Source organism: Haplochromis burtoni, unplaced genomic scaffold (genome assembly GCF_018398535.1).
Source record: "Haplochromis burtoni strain Fernald_Lab_line unplaced genomic scaffold, NCSU_Asbu1 Contig_93, whole genome shotgun sequence".
NCBI classification, from domain to species: domain Eukaryota; kingdom Metazoa; phylum Chordata; class Actinopteri; order Cichliformes; family Cichlidae; genus Haplochromis; species Haplochromis burtoni.
In genome coordinates this window covers 293,639-316,779 of record NW_024582454.1, presented here as the reverse complement: position 1 = coordinate 316,779, position 23,141 = coordinate 293,639, and the positions used below count along the sequence as shown (strand labels likewise).

Sequence of the window (23,141 nt, the reverse complement as noted above, 5' to 3'; positions counted from 1 at the left end):
CCTCGGGCACCCTCCCCGGGCCTGGCTCCAGGGCGGGGCCCCGGTAACCCTATCCCGGGCAGGGTAAACTGTTCCCTCGGTGTCCTTTTCATAAGGGTCTTATTTTTTCATAAGGGTCTTCCTGGTCCCTTTGGAGAAAAACAGCCCCAAAGCATGATGTTTCCACCCCCTGCTTCACAGTAGGTATGGTGTTCTTTGGGTGAAACTCGGCATTCTTTCTCCTCCAGACATGACAAGTAGAGTTTTTACCAAAAAGTTCAATTTTGGTTTCATCTGACCATATAACAATCTCCCAATCCTTTTCTGGATCATCCAAATGCTCTCTAACAAACTTCAGACGGGACATTTACTGGCTTAAGCAGAGGGACACGTCTGGCACTACAGGATTTGATTGATTTCTTCACACTAAGCTGCTTACCTTTTGCAGATTCAGTCTTCCCAGCCTGGTGCAGGTCTACAATTTTGTTTCTGGTGTCCTTTGACAGCTATTTGGTCTTGGCAATAGTGGAGTTTGGAGTGAGTCTTTTATGCTGATAAGTTCATACAGGTAACGAGTGGAGGGCAGAGGAACCACTTACAGAAGAAGTTACAGGTCTGTAAGAGCCAGAAATCTTGCTTGTTTGTAGGTGACCAAATACTTATTTTCCACCATAATTTGCAAATAAATTATTTAAAAATTAGACAATGTGATTTTCCGTTTTTTTCATCATTTTGTCTCTCATAGTTGAGGTACACCTATGATAAAAATTACAGGCCTCTCTCATCTTTTTAAGTGGTAGAACTTGCACAATTGGTGGCTGACTAAATACTTTTTTGCCCCAGTGTATATGGACAAGGAAAATTGTTTTCTTTGGTTGTATTCTTAATAACTTATTATCTACCCATTATTAAACATTGCCAACTCAGGTGCTACTGAGTAGCATGAATTAAAAGATATGAAGATTAACAGAAAGCAAGAGATATTCATTCATACTCATAGTGGCATTTTGGAGCCAGCCTCAAGTGTCCATTAGAGGAACTTTAGTATTTGGCACTTTGTTTTCTTCATGGATGACTTTTCTTCAGTCACCAGTGGCTGAAAACTAAAAGTGCACTGGGGGTAGAGTAGGCCCTGAGCACAGAACAAGCAAGAACAATGTGTAGAATCTAAAACCATAGTAAATGCCTGTTGCGCTGATTCAAATTATTTTAACGCAGTGCTCAGGGAGATATCTGGTCTCTGACTCATCCGCAGAAGGAAAGCGACGAGTCCTAACATCCAGTCAGTCTCATAAGTAAAAATAGTGTAAACTATCTTCAGCCACAAGGGGTTCTACAACAGATGGTCTGTCCCCCACAGATGTATTATGTATTATCAACATCATGGAGTCTGTGTGGGACTGATTACATCAAAAGCGACTGAGAGAGCAGAACACAGAACAGCTCTGTGAATTTCTCTAACATGCTGGAACAATCTACCAACCAAAAAACTGTACCTTGAACACTTTGTCTTGTGTAAAAGTAGTTAAAGGCTGTTTTGTTTTGTTTTGTTTTGGGGTTTTTTGGCCTTTCCATAATGTCACTGATGAACAAAAACATTAAAAAAAACATTTTCAGTCTTCTTTTTGTTTCTACTACCTATAACAGCACTGAATCCATTATTTAATGCTCAAGACTGACATTATTAAACTATAAAACTATAGTTAAATTATAAAACATCACCCATTTATCTATGTAAACTGTGCATATGAAACTATACATGAAACTATATGAAAATTATACATAAACACTGTGAAAAACAGTCATATAGGAACTGACCTTGCATGCTGTAAGTGGGACTCCACTCAGGTCCAGTTCCTGTGTGTCACAGGTCAGCTCTGTGGCATTCCAGTCCACCTCATACTGCTCGCAGGTGCTGTGCTGCACCAGTCCAGAGCTATTGACCAGAGGCACCGTCAGCCTGCGACTGTCTGTCAGGTTCCAGCCGCATGCATGCCTCCTCTCCACCACTGCAGGGTCCCGACACCAATGATCAGGGGTGAAACCCTGGAATACGATGCCGACGTATACCCCTGCAAAGGGCAACGACAAGAGGCAGAGCAGGGCAAAGATTCGCCTCTGACAGCGGCCAAATGACCCGGCTTCTTCCAAGAGGTCATCAAAGGTCATCCTTACTGTCGCAAAGTTTAAGAAATCAAGTCAAATCTTGTTCTGTTCAGCAAACCATGGATCAGTGCAAACTATCAGAGTCCCTTCAGGGGTGCTTAGACCTCGTGCACCTCACACTGGTCGATCCACAAGTCCAAAGGGGCCAGATGAAACACAGCTGGGTAACAGCGTGTTACTGTTTAATAAAGTCAAACACAGGAAGAAAGCAGGATTATGCAATCATTAAATGTATGTCTTCTTAAGGAATGCTTGAATGGCCTTAGCTTCAATATTTATGCACGATCATCACATCACATGACACGGATGGTCAGCTGTCTTTTATTTTTCTAAGAAAATGGTGTGACGTGTATTAACTACACAATAAAAATGACTGTGTTTGAATCACTCTGCCTCCATCCACTGTATTCCTGGAATTTGTAAAAAAAAATAAAATGTATATATAGAACAGTGTTACATTAAACAGTACATATTTATTTTCTCGTATTAACCGAAATCAAAGAAGTTTATAGAATTTAGAGAAAAATTAACTTGATTAAAAGAAGTTGAGCAAATCAGAGAAATCTCTGTCTGGCCTTCTTCACCTTGGAGCAGCTGCTCTGTGCCCGACTCTGTGTTTAGGCCGAGGGACCGTGGATAAATACACAGACATGTTTGTGGATATTGTTGTAAGTGCATTTATTGACTTCAAGGCATTCACAACCTGCTAACCCCAAAGTTTAACCTTCACAACTAAGTGCCAAACCCTAACACTAATGTAAAATTAATTCTATCTTACATTATAAAACTAATTCTTCAAAGAGAGACATTTAAAAGACAGCCAAAATATTTTGACTTCTAAAAGACTGACACCTGAAAAACTTTTTATGAATACTTAAAAAATATATTTTCTTCCTTCTATAATTGTTGCATCTTTGTAGTGTGCAGTGTGTGTTATTCAAACTTGACATTGTTACTAATACATCCTGACCGTCATTTTCATTTTCTATGTAGTGATTTTGATCAAAACCACCTTTGAATGGTCTTCATATTAATAAAGGTTATGAGCATTTTCTAAGTCCTTCAGAAAAACCAGGCTTCAGTTAAAGACATGTACATTTCATGTCCTTAAAAATGTTACTATTGTGCAGTGATCTGTCAGTGCATTTATATTAAGCAACTTCTCATCTATTTTCATTGTAAATGGCAGTGTCTGCTATTCCTGCACCACAGTAGAAAGAAACAATGACACACAGTTGATTGTTGACTTTTATGATACAATTAGACTGAAGCTGGAAGCTGCGTGGAGAACCCTGACTTTACTGAAATATCATTATTATTATGAGGGTTTTGATAGGATGTGTTTTTCTTACTTTAACCTTTCTTAGGTAGCATTAGGATCATCATATGATCATATGGTCTCATGAGTTGTCCTCTGTTACATGCTTTGTTGTTCAGAAACATTACTACCATTGTATTTAAGACTTTCAGCTGAATTTACTCAGTCTTGTGTATGTCACATGTAAGGTCAGCTGTTTGTTGTGCTCATGTAAGATTTCTCAACTCTTACTTCTATCATATTTGTAAATTGCTTATATCACAGATTTGAACAAAATTAAATTAAGCCTGATTAATTCCAAAGACTAGGCTGTGTTTCTTTGGTTATAATAAGAAATCGTCTCATCTTCCTAAGTTTTTAATAAAACAGATTTCAAACATCCAGCCAGTTTTAGAAAGATTGCCTCTTCCTGTTTTTGCCTCCACGCCATTATAGACTGTATAGAAAAGATGGACATAGCCAGGAAAGAGAAAGTGTTGGGTTTTTTCCACAGTCTCGAATTCATTATTTGCTGCACAGCAACATCTTGTCAATGATAAAGTAGTCACACCCTATCACTCAATTAATAAAAACTAAACTAAAATTAATAAATAAACACTGCAACCAAACAGAATTCAAAACAAAAAATAATAAAGACACAAAACTATTCTTGCTTTGACTCAAACCTTTAGCCTATATTTTGTTATACAAAAGAGATGAAAGTGAAATATAAATAGAAGATAATAAACCTTTATTAAGATAATAAACCTTTATTATCTTCTTCACATGCACCTGAAGAGTCAAAGTTTCCAAAACTTTACAGGATTGGCCGAAGAATAATTAGTTCAAAAGGCCAGTCGTTACATCTGAGAACAGATAAATTCTTGAGGTGTTACATGCACTCCAGCTGTGTTTCATAACGATGCAGCAGAAAATAATTAAATTGCTGTGTTTTTAATCACATTTTTTTCTTCTGTTTTGCTCCAAAATCTCTCATAAACAAGGATTTCGACCTGCTGCCCTTTTGCTGTCCTTGTCAGGACAATGATTAACTAATAACTGAGCTGTCCTATTGGTCCTCCCAACATGCTAAAAGAAGTCCAACAATAAACCAGGAGGTATCTGATCATATTAGGGTCTCACCATGGACCTGAACACAGCAGCTTTCCTCCTTGGAGCTTTGCTCTGCAGTGGTAAGATATTCATCTTTGAATGATAATTATTAATAAATGTATCATAGCCATTGAAGAGGCAGTTGTTGGATTCACTGTGAGAGTGCCTCATCGATATGTATTAGGAGCTTAAATGCAGAGTTTTTGTTCACACAGCCACATAAATGTAATGGAAACAGGTCAGAACAGACAGCATTGGATAATCAATTTAAAGCTAAAACCTCATGTCTACAACTGATAGATGATGTTAACTGCGGGCTCAAAGCAAAGATGTTTTATATAATGGATGTAATTTCTCTCAGCCCATCTATGGTCTAAAACGACCTTCTTTAGCTGTCTTTTATCTGATTGACTATCTCTTGCAAACAGAAGGTTTGAGTGGAGGTAGGCGGGGCTTCTATGCTAATAGACACACCTGTGTGGCTGTGATGACCAAAATAGAGATATCAACTCTCAATGCCATCATACAGAATGAAAAAATAGAAAAAAGAAAAAAAAATCCTGAAACCTAGTGTTTAGAGGAATCGGAAGCGTGAAACTTTCCTTAGTAGGATCAATTGTAAATACATTGACATCCCCATTTGAAAATTTCGACATGCTTAATAAGAGTATCCACCAGTGTAACTAATAATGTAGACTTTCTGATTCAAGATTAGGTCAAATCAACAAAAGAAAGTGATTTTTCTTAAATTTTTATCCTATCTACCTTAATTACATCCCAGTAATGTAACAGAAGCTTAAATAATTTTGGAAATGTTCAGGCAAACAGCAAAGAATAAGCTAACAAATCAATCAGTTAATAAATAAAGCTTTGGGGGATTTTTTTTTTTTGTGTGTGTGTGTATGATTGCAGTTGGTGCTACTGAGATAGAGGGCTACTCCAGAACTGAAGGGGCATGGATCCTCTCACTGAATAAACGAATGTATTCAGTCAGCACTTTGGCCGAATGTGCTACCAAATGCAACACTGAAACCCTCTTCACATGCAGGTAAGTTCATACCTCACACTCCCAATTATTTTCATCTTGGGTATTAAACAGTGCGCACACACACTACATTTATATACATATGTACTTTTTTTAAAAAACAGGACTTTTATGTATGATGAAAACGACAGCGAGTGCTGGACAGCAGCTGCAAACTCTAAAACAGAGAATATCATGCGCAGAAGAAACACAGCTTTATATGAAAAAAACGGTAATGATCTTCAAATTCCTGATATAAGTGATATAAGACTGAAATGTCTGTTTTTGCATTTTATTTTCTTTGTCTCTGGTGACTGTTCTACTCTGGTTTGTGTGATCTTTTTAGTTTTCCTAACATTGTGGTTAATTTTTAGCCAATGTGTCATGATCAATGATGTTTGGACTGTGTCTGCAAACACAGTGGAGCTGGATTGCAAGTTAAACACTACTGTGGTTCAATCTGATTGAATACAACACAATAGTAGAGTCCTGTTGTTTCTTTTTTCTTTTCTTTTCTAGAATATCTCTTGGAATGCGCAAATGGGATAGGAACAGATTACAGAGGAACAAAGTCCAGAACAAAATCAGAACAGGTCTGTCAGAGATGGGACGCAAGCTACCCACACAGGCCAAAGTATGTATTCAACTGATTTAACTTAACCATTTCTTATCTTTTTATTATTATTTTATTTCTATAGAACATTTAATAACAACAAAATGTTGGCCAAAGTGCTGTGCAGACATAAAAATTGCACAGTAACAAATGACATCAATAACAAATGACATCAATAACAAATAACGAATACCAGGTAACAGATGAGTAAGTAGATAGATAGTAACTCTCATGCAGTGTTGAAAGCCAATGAGTAAAAATGTGTTTTAAGATTGGATTTGAAAAGATTTTTTTTTTCTCTTCTTTCTAAATGACATCAGAAACAGCAGTATGCGACATTACGTGATGGCAGAGCTTCAGTTCATCCTTTGTCATTTTTTTTTTTTTAATAAATAGGACAGGGGGAATGAATGAGAGAAAGAGGGGGAGAGAAAGAAAGAAAACCAAAGGGGAGAAGAGACGGTGAGAAGGGGGGGGAAGAGAGAGAAAAAAAAAAAACAAAAAACTCCTGGGTCACCTGTATGGAGAAAAAAAACAAACAAACAAAAAAAACAAACAGAGGAGACAGCAAACAACAAAGAGCAACATAATAATAGAGAAAACAAAGCACCATCACAATAAACTAGCTAGTCATAGATATCAATAGTTACTAAATAATAAACGATATTGTGCAGCACGCAAGATAGACAGCGCACAGTGTGCTTTGAGGCAGCAGCCAAGAAAGCTTTAGTCCGCGTCTGTGAATACCCATGTGTACACCTGTGTGCATACCTGTGTGGATCAGCATGCTTGCATTCCAAAGGTTTCTCCATGTAATGATCTGCTAGGGAGTGTGGGGGGGCCACAGCCCCGTCCTCCAGGGTGTGAAGCGGGTATGGAGGAGATCAAAACTCCAGACATCCAGAGGCCCCCAGAACACAAGAGACCATGGAAGACCAACAGAGGGGCAGCCGCGCCACTGTTCCAGTAAGAGCTGAGGAGAGTCCCAGATGAGGGCTCGCCCAGCAGCCGCGGAGCAGAAGCCAGGGGGAGTTGCAGTGACGCGCCCGTGAGCTCCGCCGGCCCCCAGCTGTGCCTGAGTGACCGAGCCCCAGGCCGAGAGGCCGGGGGCACCCCACCTCCAAAGGGGCCCGAGCGAGCCCCAGGCCCCAGGCCCCGACAAGCGGCCGCCAAGGAGTGAGCCGGTGTGTACCCGGACGCCCACCCCCAGACACAAAGAACCACCAACACACCGACACCTGAGGGAGTCCGCCACCGGCAGGGGAAGTGGTGGTGGGTGGAGATAGGCCTCCAAACCTTGGAGGGCCTGAGGTGTCCCCAGAGAGGTGGCGTCTGATACCCAACCTGACATATAGACACAGACATACAGGCACACACAGACACAAACATCCATTCCTACCCTCATGCTCTCATATGCACTCACTCCACACTCAACCAACGTGGAGACAGACATAAAGAGACGCTGTACACACAATCACACTCCCCAAGCGTACTCTACAAACCGGGTCTAGGTACCCTTGCCCCTGGAGGGGGGAATTGCACCCAGACCCAGGTGGTGTTACCCTTTTCCCTGCGGTGGGGAGAGGCAGACCACCCCGACTCCGCAGCAGCAGGGAGGCCCCACACCCCAGACCGCAGTCGGACGGCCAACTCCTCCTACTAGCCCTCCCGCTCCAGCAGGCCGCAGAGAATGGGGGTGGGAGAAGACTCCAAACCTCCCTCCACCCGCTCATTGTAGTGTTGATGCATATGTGATCTAAGGTGCAATTAAAACCCAGGAGGGCATGGAGCTACCTGCCAAGGAGCAGCAGGTAAGCGCATAGTCCCTCCTGCTAGCCCTCAATGACTAAGTGTATTTAAAATTGAGAGGTGGGCAACGACGTCAGGGGTGAGGTATACACCCTGATGGTAATTTGGACTCCGTGATTGTGCCCACCCCCAAGATCCTATATGTATGTGTAATGAGAGTGTGAATAATGTGAATGTCTAAGTTGTGGGATAAAATTGAGGCAGAGGCAGCCAGAAGGGGACAGAGGGGGGGTAGCCTCCTCTGCACCCTGGTGACATACCCCTACTCCAAGGCCCTGCATGTGTGGGTGGTTGTGGAGGAGCGGGAAGAGGGAGGCAGCTGGAGATGGGGAGGGAAGGAAGGGAGGGGCAGGTAACCCCTCCCTGGGGCCAGCTCCCCCGCTGACCCCAGTAGGCACTCCCACCCTTCGCGACCCGCCAGGGAAAGGGGGCCCAGGCCCATCAGACCGGGGCCCAGTGCAGTAGCGCCCCCCGGCTCCACAGAGCCCTGGACAGTCCACCCAACCCCACCACAGAGAAAACTGCACCCACCCCACCATCCACTCATCTTCCAGACTACATAAGACGGTAAACGCCCAGGCTGAGATCTTCCTCCACCTCTCCTGTATCTCCCCCTCCTGCAGAGAGTTCCTGAAGAGAAGAAAGCTCCTGCAAGATGTGACCATCCCCCCCACCAGTTGAAGAGCCCCCCAGGCGGCTCGACGCACCGGCGGCACCCTGCTCCAGGGCCGGGCCCCCATGCACCCACCCGCCCACAACCCCGGCAACACACAAACCAGGACCCAAGCCCCCGAGGCCCGGCCCGGGCCCCAGCCCAGAGACGGAGCGCCCCCAGAACCTCACGCCCATCCCGGACCCACCCAGGGGCAGCCAGGTTGCCAGGTCAGTAACCCACGTCCGTCAGCACAGACCCTCCCCTAGCCCCGCTGCACGCAGCCGCGAGGAAACAGTCACCTGAGAGCCAACAGAGCCCCCAACCGGACGTGACCGCTACCCCGGGTTGAGCCCCCCAAGGAAGATGCCTCCGGGGAACCCCCCGACGCCCTAAGCCTGTCCCTACCCCCTCACCAATCACAACAGTGAAGGCGGGACCAAACTATGACCCCCCACCCCCACTAGGTGATGGAGCTGATAAAAGGGGCCCAGAGCAATTGATCTAATGTGGTGGCAGAGGCTGTGTCAAGACTAATGTAATCTAATAGATAATTTCTATATTGGTTAGAATTAAGATTATTTTTATTTTTCCAGTTCATGAGGACTGTTTTCTTGGCTATGCATAGGGCAGTGAAGATCATATGGGCTATATTCTTTTCTGAAGTGACATTATCTAAGCTGCCCAGTAGACACACTAAGGGGGAAGTTGGAATGTTACATTTCAGACACTTTGATAAGTCTTCACATATCTCGCGCCAAAACTTTTGCACTGGTGGACAGAACCAAAGAGCGTGGATGTAATTGTCTGGTGTATTGCCTTGACAGTGTGAGCAGTTGTTGGAAGATGTAAAGCCCATCTTGAACATCCGATGACCTGTATAGTGCACTCTATGTAGTATTTTGTATTGTATTAATTGCAGACTGGGATTTTTAATTAATTTAAAGGTTTTTAAGCAAATCTGAGACCAGAAGTTTTGGTCTAGGTTGACTGATAAATCTGCTTCCCACTTTGCAGTAGGGAGGGATATTGATTCATCTAATTTAGAAAGTGTTCTGTATATTTTAGATAATAATTTGGGGGATTTAAGAGTAAGAAAATGTGCCGCACTTAGTGGTGTTTGTAATTCAACTTGACTGAGGTTAAATTTCTTTTTTACTATGGATTTAATTTGTTGATATTCTAAAAACCTTGTCTTGTTGATCCCATATTGTTCAACTAGTCTGTCAAATGGAATAAATTCTGTTCCCTCTAATATATGTTCTAAGTATTTAATTCCTTTACAACTCCATTCTGGGAAATTAATCATATTATTGTTTTGTAATATGTCAGGGTTATTCCAGATAGGTGTACGTTTGCATGGGATTAATGAAGACTCCGTTATTTTTAGAAACTCCCACCATGCTGTTAGAGAAAAGCTGATGTTGATACTTTTAAAGCATTCATGTCTTTTGATGTTTGAGCTAATAAATGGTAGGTCTGAAATCTCTAGATCCTTGCATAGTGCCTGTTCAACATCTAGCCAGGGCTCAACTAAGAAGGTATGTTTTAACCATTCTGAGATGAACTGAAGCCTGTTGGCTAAGAAGTATTGGTGAAAATTAGGCAGATCTAATCCTCCTCTATCCTTGGTTCTTTGTAGCGTTTTTAAGCTAATACGCGGGGGTTTATCTTTCCAAAGGAATTTGGAAATATATGAATCCAGAGATCTGAACCAATCTTGTGATGGTTTGTTAGGGATCATCAAAAATAAGTAATTTATTTTTGGCAAGATCATCATTTTTATAGTGGCGACCCTTCCCATGAGTGATATGGGTAAAGATTTCCATCTAGTCAGATCGCCTTCTACTTTCTTTAGAAGTGGGATGTGGTTTAATTTAGTTAAGTCTGAAAGCTTAGGAGAGACATTAATACCTAAATATTTAATATTTCCGGATTGCAGTGGGGCAGAGGAAGAATTATGGAAGGAGCAGTTAATGGGGAGAACTGTAGATTTTGGCCAGTTAATTGAATAATCTGAAACTCTTGAAAACCAGTTTATTAAAGTAATTACCTCAGAGAGGTTGGTTTGTGTGTTTTGCAGAAAAAGCAACACATCATCCGCATAGAGACTGATTTTATGTTCTATGTTCTTACATTTTATGCCCTTAATTGTTGTAGCCTGTCTAAATGCTGCTGCTAGAGGTTCGATAAAAATTGCAAAAAGTGAAGGGGAGAGTGGGCATCCCTGTCTGGTGCCCCTCAGGAGACAGAAGCTGGAGGATGTCTGGTCATTTGTTCTGATACGAGCCGTTGGGGAATTGTATAATATTCTTATCCAGTTTATGAAAGAGTTTCCAAAACCAAATTTGTGTAAAGTTGCGAATAAAAATTTGAAAGATTGACGGTTGGGGCCTTTCTAATGTGGAGAGGTAAATCATTCCACAATTTCAGCGCCACAACCGCAAATGTCCGGTCACCTCTGTGAACCAGTCTCGACTTAGATGTGACCAAGATCAAGAGATCGGTTGATCTAAGAGCTCTAAAGGGCATATAACGCTGCAGTAAGTCAGACAGATATTCTGGAGCCTGTCCATTCAGTGCTTTATAAGTCATCAATAAAATTTTGTATTTTATTGATTACATTAATTTTTGTTAATGTTTATGCTGCAGTTTCATGCCACAGAGCCACCCACAAGCAGATCTGGAGTCCAACTTCTGCAGAAACCCTGATGGGGACAGCAATGGACCGTGGTGTTACACTACTGATCCTAACACCCGCTGGGAGCACTGCAACGTACCCAGCTGCTTTGGTAAGATTCATACACACACACACACACACACACACACACATGCACACACACACACACACACACACACACACACACACACACACACACATATCTAATTATACTCTAGCAGCTATTTTACATTCAATGGTCTTCATTTGGTTTAATACTAATATATAATTTGGAACAACATTATCTGCTATCCATGTCCCAGCATATCAGATACATCAGGGATTTTCCTTCCCGGAGGAATGTATAGTCTGCAATGGTGAGGACTACAAAGGAAAAATCTCCACCACTGAAAACGGCTTCACCTGCCAACGCTGGGACTCTCAGAAACCTCACAACCATGACTACCATCCCAGCAGGTAAGTGCGAAACCTTTGTGAGTTTAACAAGCCTTTTCTGGATTACTTTCTGGATACTTCTTCTTATACTCTGTGCAGTCTACCACAAAAATATCTTGAGGAGAACTACTGCAGAAATCCAGATGGAGATCCCCGACCATGGTGCTTCACCACTAGCCCATCCAAACGGTGGGACTACTGCGCCATACCGCGCTGCAGTAAGTCTCCATTTTTAAATGTTTCCTCATTAATGAACAACAAAAAGGATTTCACAGCTGTTGTTTGTTGCCCAGCGTGTTCTTCTGCAACACAATTAGCATGATGGTCAAAAATTAAGAATGTCATGTGCAAGAGTTGTTGCAGACAAACAAATATATTCATGTTCCAATGAAACCAGACATTCAAACTTCATAGTTTTTGTTGCTCAATCTATTTACAGGCAGCAAAGTATTTAAATTCAGTTTATTCAAGTTCAACTAATGTTATAGTGACCTGCTATTTTAAGTACCATGATTAAATCCAATCAAGGTGCAGAGTTAAGCAGGCAACATTTATTTCAGGTGTTCTTTATTGATGGCAAAATCCCAATTCAGCAGCTTGTAGACAAAACACAACAGCCCATTCAGAAATTCATGTTGAATAAATATTGAAATATATATATTTAAATAAACTCAAGCTACCATCATCCACTGCCAGAAACTACTTAAAAGTATAAGTAAAATGAATAACAGAAAAGGAAGAATAGAACTAAAGGAGACTTTATGTAAATGAAGTTGTAAGAAAGTATAAAAGACAACAAAATACAGAGAATATGCTTCACTTCTTTTTTTGCTGGATTGTACATGAAATACATCTTTTCTTCCGTCTTCAGCTGCTGAACCTTCCACCATTGTCCCAGAGGTCGACTGTGTCACCGGGGAAGGTGTAGCATACCGAGGAACAATTGCTGTAACTGAGTCTGGCAAAACGTGCCAGAGCTGGTCGGCTCAGGTGCCACATAAACACAACCAGTCCCCAGAAAACTACCCTTGCAAGTAAGAGCTGTATCCAGGAAGTAATGTCCATCCTAACGTGGTGAACCAAATATTAGTGGGAGTTTGCAGTTTTTGTCAATAGTTTTCAGCTCTAGTGTGTGTAGCACCTACGTGGAGTCATTACCTTGGTTATTAGGGTAATCGTGGCTCAAGAGTTGGCAGTTCGTCTTGTAAAATGAATAGTGGAATTGTAAAGCGCTTTGAGGGTCTTGAAAAGTGCTATATAAATGCAATCCATTATTATTATCCATTGGTTCTGTATATGAGTAATTTTGGGCTAGTATCAGAAGATTAAGAACGACCCTTAGAGCTCTGGTACATGAACAGCAGAGGAACCAGACAAACACAGTTGTGTGGCTTAAAAGTACTTCAGTGATGTTAAGCTTTTTAAAATAAATTTGTGAACAACACAGGATTACAACAGGTTTTAACAGAACTTCAAGTATAAAAATTTCCCCCAAAGTAGCAAAAAAATAGAATAAAAATAAAATTGTGCACAAGGAAAAGATTAGTATTTTTAAGTTCAAATGTTACCGGTGGGGTCCATGACAAACGGATGTATTGCAACAGAGTCCGTCTGATGAGGAGTGTGTGTGTGTGATTGTCTGTAAACCACCGCCTCTGTTCAAAGATGGTCGCTCACAGTGGACATAGATGGCTTCTTTCACTCCTCTTTCAAACCACCTGTCCTCTCTGTCCAAAATGCCAATGTTCACATTTTGGACAGAGAGTACAGATGGTTTGAAAGAGGAGTGAAAGAAGCCATCTATGTCCACTGTGAGCGACCATCTTTGCGGTGGTTTATGACACCAACTCTCTGCCATCTATAATCCAGTTTTGAGATCCCTTCCCAGACGCCTTAATGCCCACTCACATCCTGGGCCATCTGACCTCAGGAATTCGCATGATAAGGTGGGGCCAGTTTCACAATGAACACACCCGAAACTCTGGCTGATTGGGACCCACGCCCAGTTTCACACCTTGGCTCAGGCGATTAGAGGATCATCAGGGGGTCCTTTTGTCCCTCTGTGGGGGGATACTCCCACTAGGTTTATATCTGGGACTCTCCACCATTTGACCTTAGAACTGAAGAAGCTTCTCGGATGAGAGGTGAAACGTCTTCAAGTAACTTAAAGAAGTCCAGACGCTTTTCTTTGCAAGCTCCTTTGACTTATTTTTATATTAAGTAAACACTGCATACTTTTTATTTAAAAAGAACTGTAAAAAGAACAAAAAAGAAAATGTTTAATATTACTTTACATTAGATGGTTTGAAATGTTCATTGAATTTATTCAGTAACATTTATGAGAAAAATATGAGAAAAGAAAGAAGAAATCTGTTCAAAATTATTTTTTCAGTGCAAATATGTTTTCATCTTCTTTGTCAGAGGTCTGGATAATAACTACTGTCGTAACCCCAACAATGAACTGATGCCCTGGTGCTACACAACTGACCCCAGCAAACGCTGGGAGTACTGCAACGTGCCACGGTGTGGGGTTGCACGCACACAAGGTATAGTGTTAGTTAATCTATCTCGTCCTTGTGTTTCAAAAATGAGTGAATCTCCCCCCTTTCAATATCCCTTGCTGCAGGTGATCCAGTGATCCCCCCAAATGAGGAAGACTGCTATGAAGGGAACGGTTTCAGTTATCGGGGCATAACATCAGAGACCATCAGTGGAAAAGAATGTCAAAGTTGGAGCTCCATGACTCCTCACAGACATTACAAAACTCCAGAAGCCTACCCTGATGCGTAAGCATTAAACACATTCAGTTTTTATGGCTAACACAACAGGATGACACAAGAGGATAAGACAGCTAACCTTGAGAGGGGGAAAGAATTATTAAAAAAAACTATATTCTAACACAAACATGAACCAGGAATTCATCACTACATACAAGAAGAATGTTAGTATGCTGAAGATGTACCTTAAACCTATGTGGTAAAATCCATGAATTTTAATTTTTGAAAATTTTTAGCAGTCAGAATTCTGACTGGCAAAAAAACAAAAAACAATTTTTCCAACCCCAATTAGATCCATCTATTTATTAAGCCCCCTCTCTGGGCTTAACTCTATAAAAATATCTTGTTTAATAGGTTGATGTCTTAAAGTTTCAGGGGCTTTTTTTTTTACAACAGGGACCTCAGAGGGAATCTGTGCAGGAACCCTGATGGGGACCAAGCTCCCTGGTGTTTCACTACAGACCCCGCAGTCCGCTGGGAGCACTGCAACTTGAAGAGATGCTCTGTCAGACCTTCAGAAGTCAGTTATCCTCGGCCACACATCACCTCCATTGCCATCCAGACTCCACCGGAAAAAGGTGAATCAGCTTTAAGTGTCACATGTTGTGCTTCCTTGCCAGTTTGTTTGACCTTTCATTTACTTCCCCTGTTTCGCTGCGGCTGTTTTAGACTGCAAGATCGGAAATGGAGCGACATACCGAGGTCCAACCTCTGTTACTGCGAATGGTGTGACATGCCAGGCGTGGAGTTCTCAGACTCCTCACAGTCACATCAGCTTCACCCCAGAGACTCACCCCACCAAGGGTCTGGACGGCAATGTAAGTGCGTGGGTGTTGCAATAAAAACTCTTTGTGGTAAGAACAGATTTTTTTTCTAGCTTCTAACTTCTCTGTCCACTATCAGAGCTGCAGAAATCCAGACAACGATATAATTGGACCGTGGTGCTACACTACTGATAGGGACAGGATATGGGAACACTGCCAGATCCCTGACTGTGGTATATGAACATTGTTTGTGTTGGCATTCAGATTCAGTGTGTTTTATTTTAATTTGTTACCATCTACCAACCTTTTTAACCACTCTATCAGCATGAATGATGCTCAGTCTGAACTGCAGACTGTAGTAACCCTTGCTTTCTATTCACTCATCTCAACCTGGGTCTGATTCTATCCACATGTGTTCTGGTATTCTAACCATGTTAACAACAGTCAATATCTCATTTAGTTCAATGAGATTAGCAACTATCAAACAAATATTGTTTTGGTCAGAGAAATTCACACATTGTCTCAACAATAAAAATCTCTGTCTCTATCTATGCTGCACCGCTCTATCATGCTACTATAAATCCCATTATTTAGAAGTGGAAATAGGACTAATACCTCTTTGCAGCTAGTAGGTGCCAGTGATGATAATAAATATTTTTTTCTCTTTGGACTTCAGATAATTAAAGATAAAGACAAATGACAGTAAGTGAATGTGAAGAGCTGACTTGTTTGGGAGAGCCAAATCCTGTTCAGCTCTGCTGAGAATCCAGGCAGACAGAGTTGGAACTTTATTTTGATCGGCACACTATGTGCAAAGACACACAATCATACCATCATGGGAAAGATGGTAGGGGGCAGACTTTCTAAAGCCAGTGAGTGCAGTGATACAGGCCAGGTACACATATGAAAATATCCATCAGAGCAGGATCAACAACAAACCTAAAAATACTTCTCAGAACTGTTCAACAGTCTGTGCAGCTGTACTTCTGCTGCAGGTGTACCATGGCTTTTTGCAATTCAAACCAAAACAAATCACCCCAGACAAACAGATTAGGACTTGACTGAGATGATACCCACTGACCTCTAGCTATTTTCCACTCTGGAAAACAAAACACTTCTGTCCAGGCCTCAAACCCCATGTTTGTTCTCCCCAGTAGTGGCAAATACACAAAAGTAAAACTTAATTTAACAGTAAAAAATTGCTTACAAAACCACAAACCATTCGTATTTGTTAAATTAGACCTAAATAGAAGGCATAGAGTGATGCTAAATGAGGCCATAAGAGCCAAAGCCAAACCAAAAGAGCAGAATCTCTTGATCTCAAAAATGTGTGGAGACTGGAGCCTGTCCCAGATTTCAGAGGGTAAAAAGTGCAGGATTACCACATTGAGATGTCCAGTCTTTTTAATCTACAGTAACCTAAAATGCAATGGAACATGTTCACACAGCCAGCTGATGGATCCCAGCACATGACTTTGACACTGTGAGGCAATACACGGTGCTGCTGAATTATTGTCCAGCTAACCAAGACATGCTAGAGATACCAGATAAAATCCATTTAGTGAGTAAAATGGATTAATAAACCTATTTTTGTGCAAACTTTTCCATTGGCTTGTTGCTAATGAGACTATAAAGTTTAAAGTTTAAATTAATTCAGTGTTTTTGTTTCACTCATCTTCTGAGAATTCATGACAATGAACTACTGCTTTATAGTTGAAATGAAGTGCGGAACACCAGTAATCAAACCAAAACGTTGTTTTAGTCGTCTTGTCGGCGGCTGCGTGTCGAATCCTCACTCATGGCCCTGGCAAATCAGCCTCCGAACCAGGTGAGAAAATAACACCAAAAGGACTTACATTCATATTATAACATGTACAGAGTAATTTAAATACTTTTGACTGTTAACTGTAAATACTGTAAAGACTTGTTCTTGTAGTTATAGAAATAAATACATTGAATGTTAATAGTGATATGTTACAGTATTTTATATTGATTTTGGCCTGGGTTTTGTTTGTCTGTTCACTTTTTAGTTCATTTGTTTTTGAAAGCAAGCTGCTGCTGCATCTCGTCTGTATTGTGGAAGAAACACCTGTTTCTCTTTCTACTAGTATAGGAAAACATGTCTGCGGAGGAACTCTGATCGACCCTCAGTGGGTCCTTTCTGCTGCTCACTGCTTCGAGAGGTAGGAACAGGACCACCATTAACAATTAAAATCAAATTCTGCAATAACTCAAACAGTGATTGATTATTCCACCAGCTCCATTTGGCCTTCAGCCTACAAGGTATTCCTGGGTATCCACACAGAGAGAGGCAATGAGCCATCGAAACAAGAGAGGAGACTTGAGAAAATAGTAATGGGACCAAACAGAGCAGATATTGCTCTGCTTAAACTAGAGAGGTCAGTATGGGTCTAATCATCCTGGGTCAGCTATTAATGATATTACACAAACAACTTGGTGCAGATCTGAACTTTGATCTTAGCTAACCTGAAGGACTGAAGCATGGATGAAATATGTGCTTTTGAAAGTATTAACACTGAGATTCAGCTACCAGACTTGTTAGAAAACAGGCTCTCATACTTTAATCCAGCATACAGATACTGTCTATTAATTATTTAGTTATCCATCTGATATTACAATTATCACAATATCTACGAAAAGAAAGTGTGAAAAAAAAACCAATAGTGCTATCAGTCAAATTCATCTATAATTTGCCGTGAATGGGTAGCACCGTCTATTATAGCTTGCTTATACTATCATAATAGTGGGGTAATAAGGTGGAAATGAGTAGCCAATAATGTCGAAGTAATGTATAAGTGTTATGTTGTATGAAGAGTAATCATACTGGAATAATATTACATTAAAATGTATGTAATTGTGTAATAATATAGGAGCAAAAGTATCCCCATGAGTTAAATCAATTAGCAATAGCTTAGTGACAAACTGGTAACAATATGATACATACTAGCAATAAAATGGTAACACCCATGCATTAAAATTGTTTTAATTATATTATGTGATATTAACTTATTTACATTTGGCTCAGTGTCCCAACCTTTTTGGAACTGAGTATGCAGAAAAATAAGTAACTTGTTGACACGAGTTTGAGCTTGTGAATGCCATTAAAGATATTTGCATTTCTTTCAGACCTGCTATAATAAATGATAACGTGCAGCCAGCTTGTCTCCCAGAAAAGGACTATATAGTTTCCAGTACAGCAGAGTGTTTTGTAACTGGATGGGGTGAGACTCAAGGTACGTCACATAGATGTGTGCTTTTTTTTTAATGTCTGTGGATCTTATTGTAATGACAGAGTAAAAACTGACTGATACAAACTGATACAAATCACACGTTTATGTGCTTTTAATCAAAGTTTGTTTGAAGCCACATCTGGTCCTCATAAACATAGGTGGGACATCAAGTAGGCAGGATTTTCTTGTTGATAATAGCCACTGTTTCACAAGTTTTATTTTCTTCTGTTTCATTTGAAGTTAGTTTTTTTTCTAACAAAGATGTATTAGTGCTATAGTGATACCCATTCACATCTTTTTCTAGCATTTTTGTTCTTGATTAAAGAAAATGTTTAAAACAAATGTTTGAAATGTTTTCACAGTTGCTTTACAACTCATGATACACTGTAAGCTGAAAAACTCATTCGCACACTTTAGAAATGCCAATATAGAGGTGATTGACACAGAAGGAAAATCATTGAGTGCAATGAAAACCTTTCACCAGCAAGTGGCAGAATTTGAACAATAAGCTTTACTGTGGCTCTATATCGACCAGCAATAATTACTATTTTTTAACATAATTTCTAATTAATGATTCTTTGTTAATTAAACACATTACATCTTGGACAGGGAGGTTTAGCAGTTTGGTCAATTCTAAAAGTTTTTTAAAACTTTTTGAACACTGTAAATAATTGTCAGCGCTCTATAACACAAGAAACTCCACTGTACATGTATTGCTACACATCTTATGACGATGGCCATGAGGAGGAGGAAGGTAATTGCACACAGGTGTGTTGGCAGGTACAGGAGGTGATGGTGTCCTGAAAGAAGAGGGTTTTCCGATTATCGAGAACAAGGTGTGTAATCTACCAGAATACCTGAATGGCAGAGTTCAAAACAACGAGATGTGTGCCGGATATATCGAGGGAGGAGCGGACAGCTGCCGGGTATGAAAAACACAAACCTATGAAAACTGGGGAATGTTTATAAAATGTGTGTGTTTTACTTCATCTTACTGACCTGACATATTTTAATAGATTTCCAGAAACTAATGACTGAAAAAATGAATCAGATATATAAATGTTTCATTTATTTACAACAGTTCAACACAGAATTTAGTAATAGTAATAATGTTTCTATAGTAAATTCAAACAGTTAATTATTCTCCACCCATCCATCCATCCATCCATCTTCATCTGCTTTATCCGGGGCCGGGTCGCGGGGGCAGCAGCCTAAGCAAAGAGGCCCAGACCTCCCTCTCCCCAGCCACCTCCTCCAGCTTATCCGGGGGAATCACCAAGGCGTTCCCAGGCCAGCCGAGAGATATAATCTCTCCAGCGTGTCCTGGGTCTGCCCCGGGGCCTCCTCCCGGTGGGACATGCCTGGAACACCTCACCCAGGAGGCGCCCAGGGGGCATCCTTGTCAGATGCCCGAACCACCTCAGCTGGCTCCTTTCGATGTGGAGCAGCAGCTGCTCTACTCTGAGCCCCTCCCGGATGGCCGAACTTCTCACCCTATCTCTAAGGGAGAGGCCAGCCACCCTTCGGAGGAAGCTCATTTCTGCCGCTTGTATCCGCGATCTCGTTCTTTCGGTCACTACCCACAGCTCGTGGCCATAGGTGAGGGTAGGGACGTAGATCGACCGGTAAATTGAGAGCTTCGCTTTTACACTCAGCTCCCTCTTCACCACGACGGACCGGTGCAGCGTCCGCATTACTGCAGCTGCAGCCCCAATCCGTCTGTCGATCTCCGGCTCCCTTCTCCCATCACTCGCGAACAAGACCCCGAGATACTTGAACTCCTCCACTTGGGGCAGGAACTCATCCCCGACCCGGAGTGGGCACTCCACCCTTTTCCGGCTGAGAACCATGGCCTCAGATTTGGAGGTGCTGATCCTCATTCCCGCTGCTTCACACTCGGCTGCGAACCGTTCCAGTGCGAGCTGGAGGCCCTCACCCGATGAAGCCAACAGAACCACATCATCTGCAAAAATCAGAGATGAGATTCTGAGGCCACCAAAGCGAAAGCCCTCCGCCACTTGGCTGCGCCTAGAAATCCTGTCCATAAAAATTATGAACAGAACCGGAGACAAAGGGCAGCCCTGGCGGAGCCCATCACCCACCGGGAACGAGTCCGACTTATTGCCGGCAATGCGAACCAAGCTCTTGCAACGGTTGTATAGGGATCGAATGGCCCGTAATGTAATTTAATATAAACTCAAAGATGCTTTGACATTTGTGAAATTTACAGATAAAATGACCAAAATCAAATAACTTGCATGTGGAACTGTACAATAATCCAATACTTGGAAAAATCTGATTGTATAACAGGTAATTTATGCTTTTGATACGAATGTTTAATTATATTAAATAAAACCTGTTAGTCCAGCTAAAACTACACATACTTGTTTTAACTTTTTACATCCGTTCTTCCATATGTGGTTTATACAGTAAGGATTTTCTGAGTACATTAACATTCCAAGTCGTAGCTTTAATATGAATAGGTTTACATCAACACAGAAAGAACTGTGTGGGAAAAATGGCAGTTTTAACATGGCATACCCAGTTGCAAGGGTTTGTTGTCCTTGAAAAAGAAAATTAAAAAGAGCTCACTCATAGTTTGACATCTTTCAAGCTGAAGTTGTCAAACAGTATGAGGAGTAATGATGTGGCTATGCAAATGAAAAATATAAGAATCAAATATTATGAATTTGCTTTCTTACACATGCATTTAAGATCATTTGGGGAAAACCGGCTTGGGCTATTTTTCCACAGCTGTCCTTTCTTACATGTAGCACTCAACAGGTAAACAGTTTCAAATACTGAAAATTCTTCAAGTGTGTGAGGTGAAAGAGCTGCTTTGATGGAGCATACAGAAAGCAGTAAAATCACTTTGGTGAATGCAGTGGTCAGCTGTTCGTGTCATTCAAACATCAATTTCACTCGAGCAACAAACAGACTTTTCACTATTTAGCTGGGAGGTTAAAGATCAGACATTTTTTGTCAGGTGATTCTGCAAAAGTTCACAGAGGAAGTTCTTTGGTTTGCCAGAGTTATTGGGGTTCTTTCCAGAAAATTATTATAGAAATGTTGGAGAACTTCAGTCAACCCGAGTAGCAGAAGTTAAAGACAAAGATCAAAGGTTATTTGCGTGGCTGCAAAGAGTGTCATCAACACTCTTGAGGATTTAAGTAAACACTTGACTTTGTCTATTGTGTGTTAAAAAGGCTAAACAGCACACATCACTTTCAGTATTGGCACAAGCATATTTTGATTAAACATACACATTCATTAGACATGGAAACATGGAAAAACAAGCCCAAATATTTACAGTGTGGACTGTAGACATAGAAAATTTGTGTTGCTTCTAAAATGGATGGGAAATAACTAAATACGAATGTTTTGTTTTTGTAGTTTCAGGTATTTGGCTTATTTCCTGAGCCATTCTCACTTTTACCCCCATCATTTTAACACAAATATGTTTACTTTCTAAGAAAGAGATTTTTAATATTCCAAATAGTTTATTTGGCAAATATGCACTAGTTTATTGCTTACACAATAATGCAGAAAAAACCCAACTTCCTTCGTGTTTCCTGCTCTTTTCTAGGCTGGTTTCAGCAGCTGTTAACTTAAACATAATCAAAAACTGTAGTTATTTCTACACATGTGTTCTCCTCCTGTAGGGTGACAGCGGTGGTCCTCTGGTGTGCTATGAGCAGAACAAGTTCGTCGTGCAGGGTGTCACATCGTGGGGTCTGGGCTGCGCCAATGCCATGAAACCTGGTGTCTACGCTCGAGTGTCTAAGTTTAAGGACTGGATAGACACAACCATCAAAGCCAACTAAAAGCTATCATCTGCAGTGTGTTTACTGAGGATGTCTTAACCTGTATGTATTGTTCTGCTCCGGCAATGATTGACTTCATGACATGGAGTTTTTCAGTTTTCTATTCTCTCCTGAAGTGGATAGACTAAAAGCAGAGCAGCTTACTGGTTTCAAAAGCAATGAAAATGTTTCTGTAACAGGTTAAACTTTTTTTTTTTTAGAAGCCATGCTTTACAGAAAATGCATTACAAATCTACTTCTTTGTGGTTACATTGAGTGAAATACAAGATAAAGATTCAGTTGTTGTTTCCTACTTGATTGTGTGTGACTTAATTTAGTTTTAAGACATTCCTACAGTTTAACCAATCCGTCTTCATAGATAAAGCTGGGTGTCATCAGCACAGCAGTTAAAATGTATACTATGTTCTTTCCATAGCTCAACATCCCTTACACCACGTATTGTCTGATCATAGCGCCAAACAAAGTTCACGACCTTCAACTACCTGACTGAGCTTCAACTCTTTAAATAAGCACAGAAATGCAAAGTGTATATAAAATGATTACAACTACACCTGTAATGAAAAGGTTAGTACGTGATTATGATAACACCAGTAATACAAATTATAACATAATACCAACAGCGTCAATCAATGTTTTTGATGAGAATGAGAATTAATGCAATGGTTAATGATAATGGTTATGAATAGTAGCAGTAAAATATTTCCCTGATCTCCACAACATGAGCAAATTGGAGTCTATTAGACCACTGCAGCACAGT

The 23,141-nt window shown here is 40.9% G+C and overlaps 2 protein-coding genes across 2 annotated transcripts in view; one reads left to right on the top strand and one right to left on the bottom strand.

The window, feature by feature from the left end:
• Nucleotides 1–2,371, bottom strand: part of LOC102288689 (solute carrier family 22 member 2) — a 19,337-nt gene extending 16,966 nt beyond the window's left edge. The window contains exons 1-2 of the mRNA XM_042222744.1: nucleotides 1,762–2,371; nucleotides 1,095–1,111 (exon numbers count right to left, since the gene is read on the bottom strand). Coding sequence (XP_042078678.1) covers nucleotides 1,095–1,111; nucleotides 1,762–2,148 — 404 coding nt within the window. The 5' untranslated portion in view covers nucleotides 2,149–2,371. The remainder of the gene's footprint in view (nucleotides 1–1,094; nucleotides 1,112–1,761) is intronic.
• A 2,168-nt stretch (nucleotides 2,372–4,539) lies between these two features.
• Nucleotides 4,540–22,662, top strand: LOC102306081 (plasminogen). Its single transcript, XM_042222730.1, has 19 exons — nucleotides 4,540–4,635; nucleotides 5,468–5,603; nucleotides 5,705–5,811; nucleotides 6,099–6,213; nucleotides 11,306–11,442; nucleotides 11,666–11,789; nucleotides 11,868–11,986; nucleotides 12,640–12,802; nucleotides 14,190–14,314; nucleotides 14,395–14,554; nucleotides 14,942–15,123; nucleotides 15,215–15,363; nucleotides 15,449–15,542; nucleotides 17,023–17,137; nucleotides 17,418–17,492; nucleotides 17,568–17,708; nucleotides 18,457–18,563; nucleotides 19,341–19,486; nucleotides 22,223–22,662. The coding sequence occupies exons 1-19, from the start codon at nucleotides 4,587–4,589 to the stop codon at nucleotides 22,382–22,384; spliced, it is 2,406 nt and encodes an 801-aa protein (XP_042078664.1). The 5' UTR covers nucleotides 4,540–4,586; the 3' UTR covers nucleotides 22,385–22,662.
• Nucleotides 22,663–23,141: the final 479 nt, after the last annotated feature.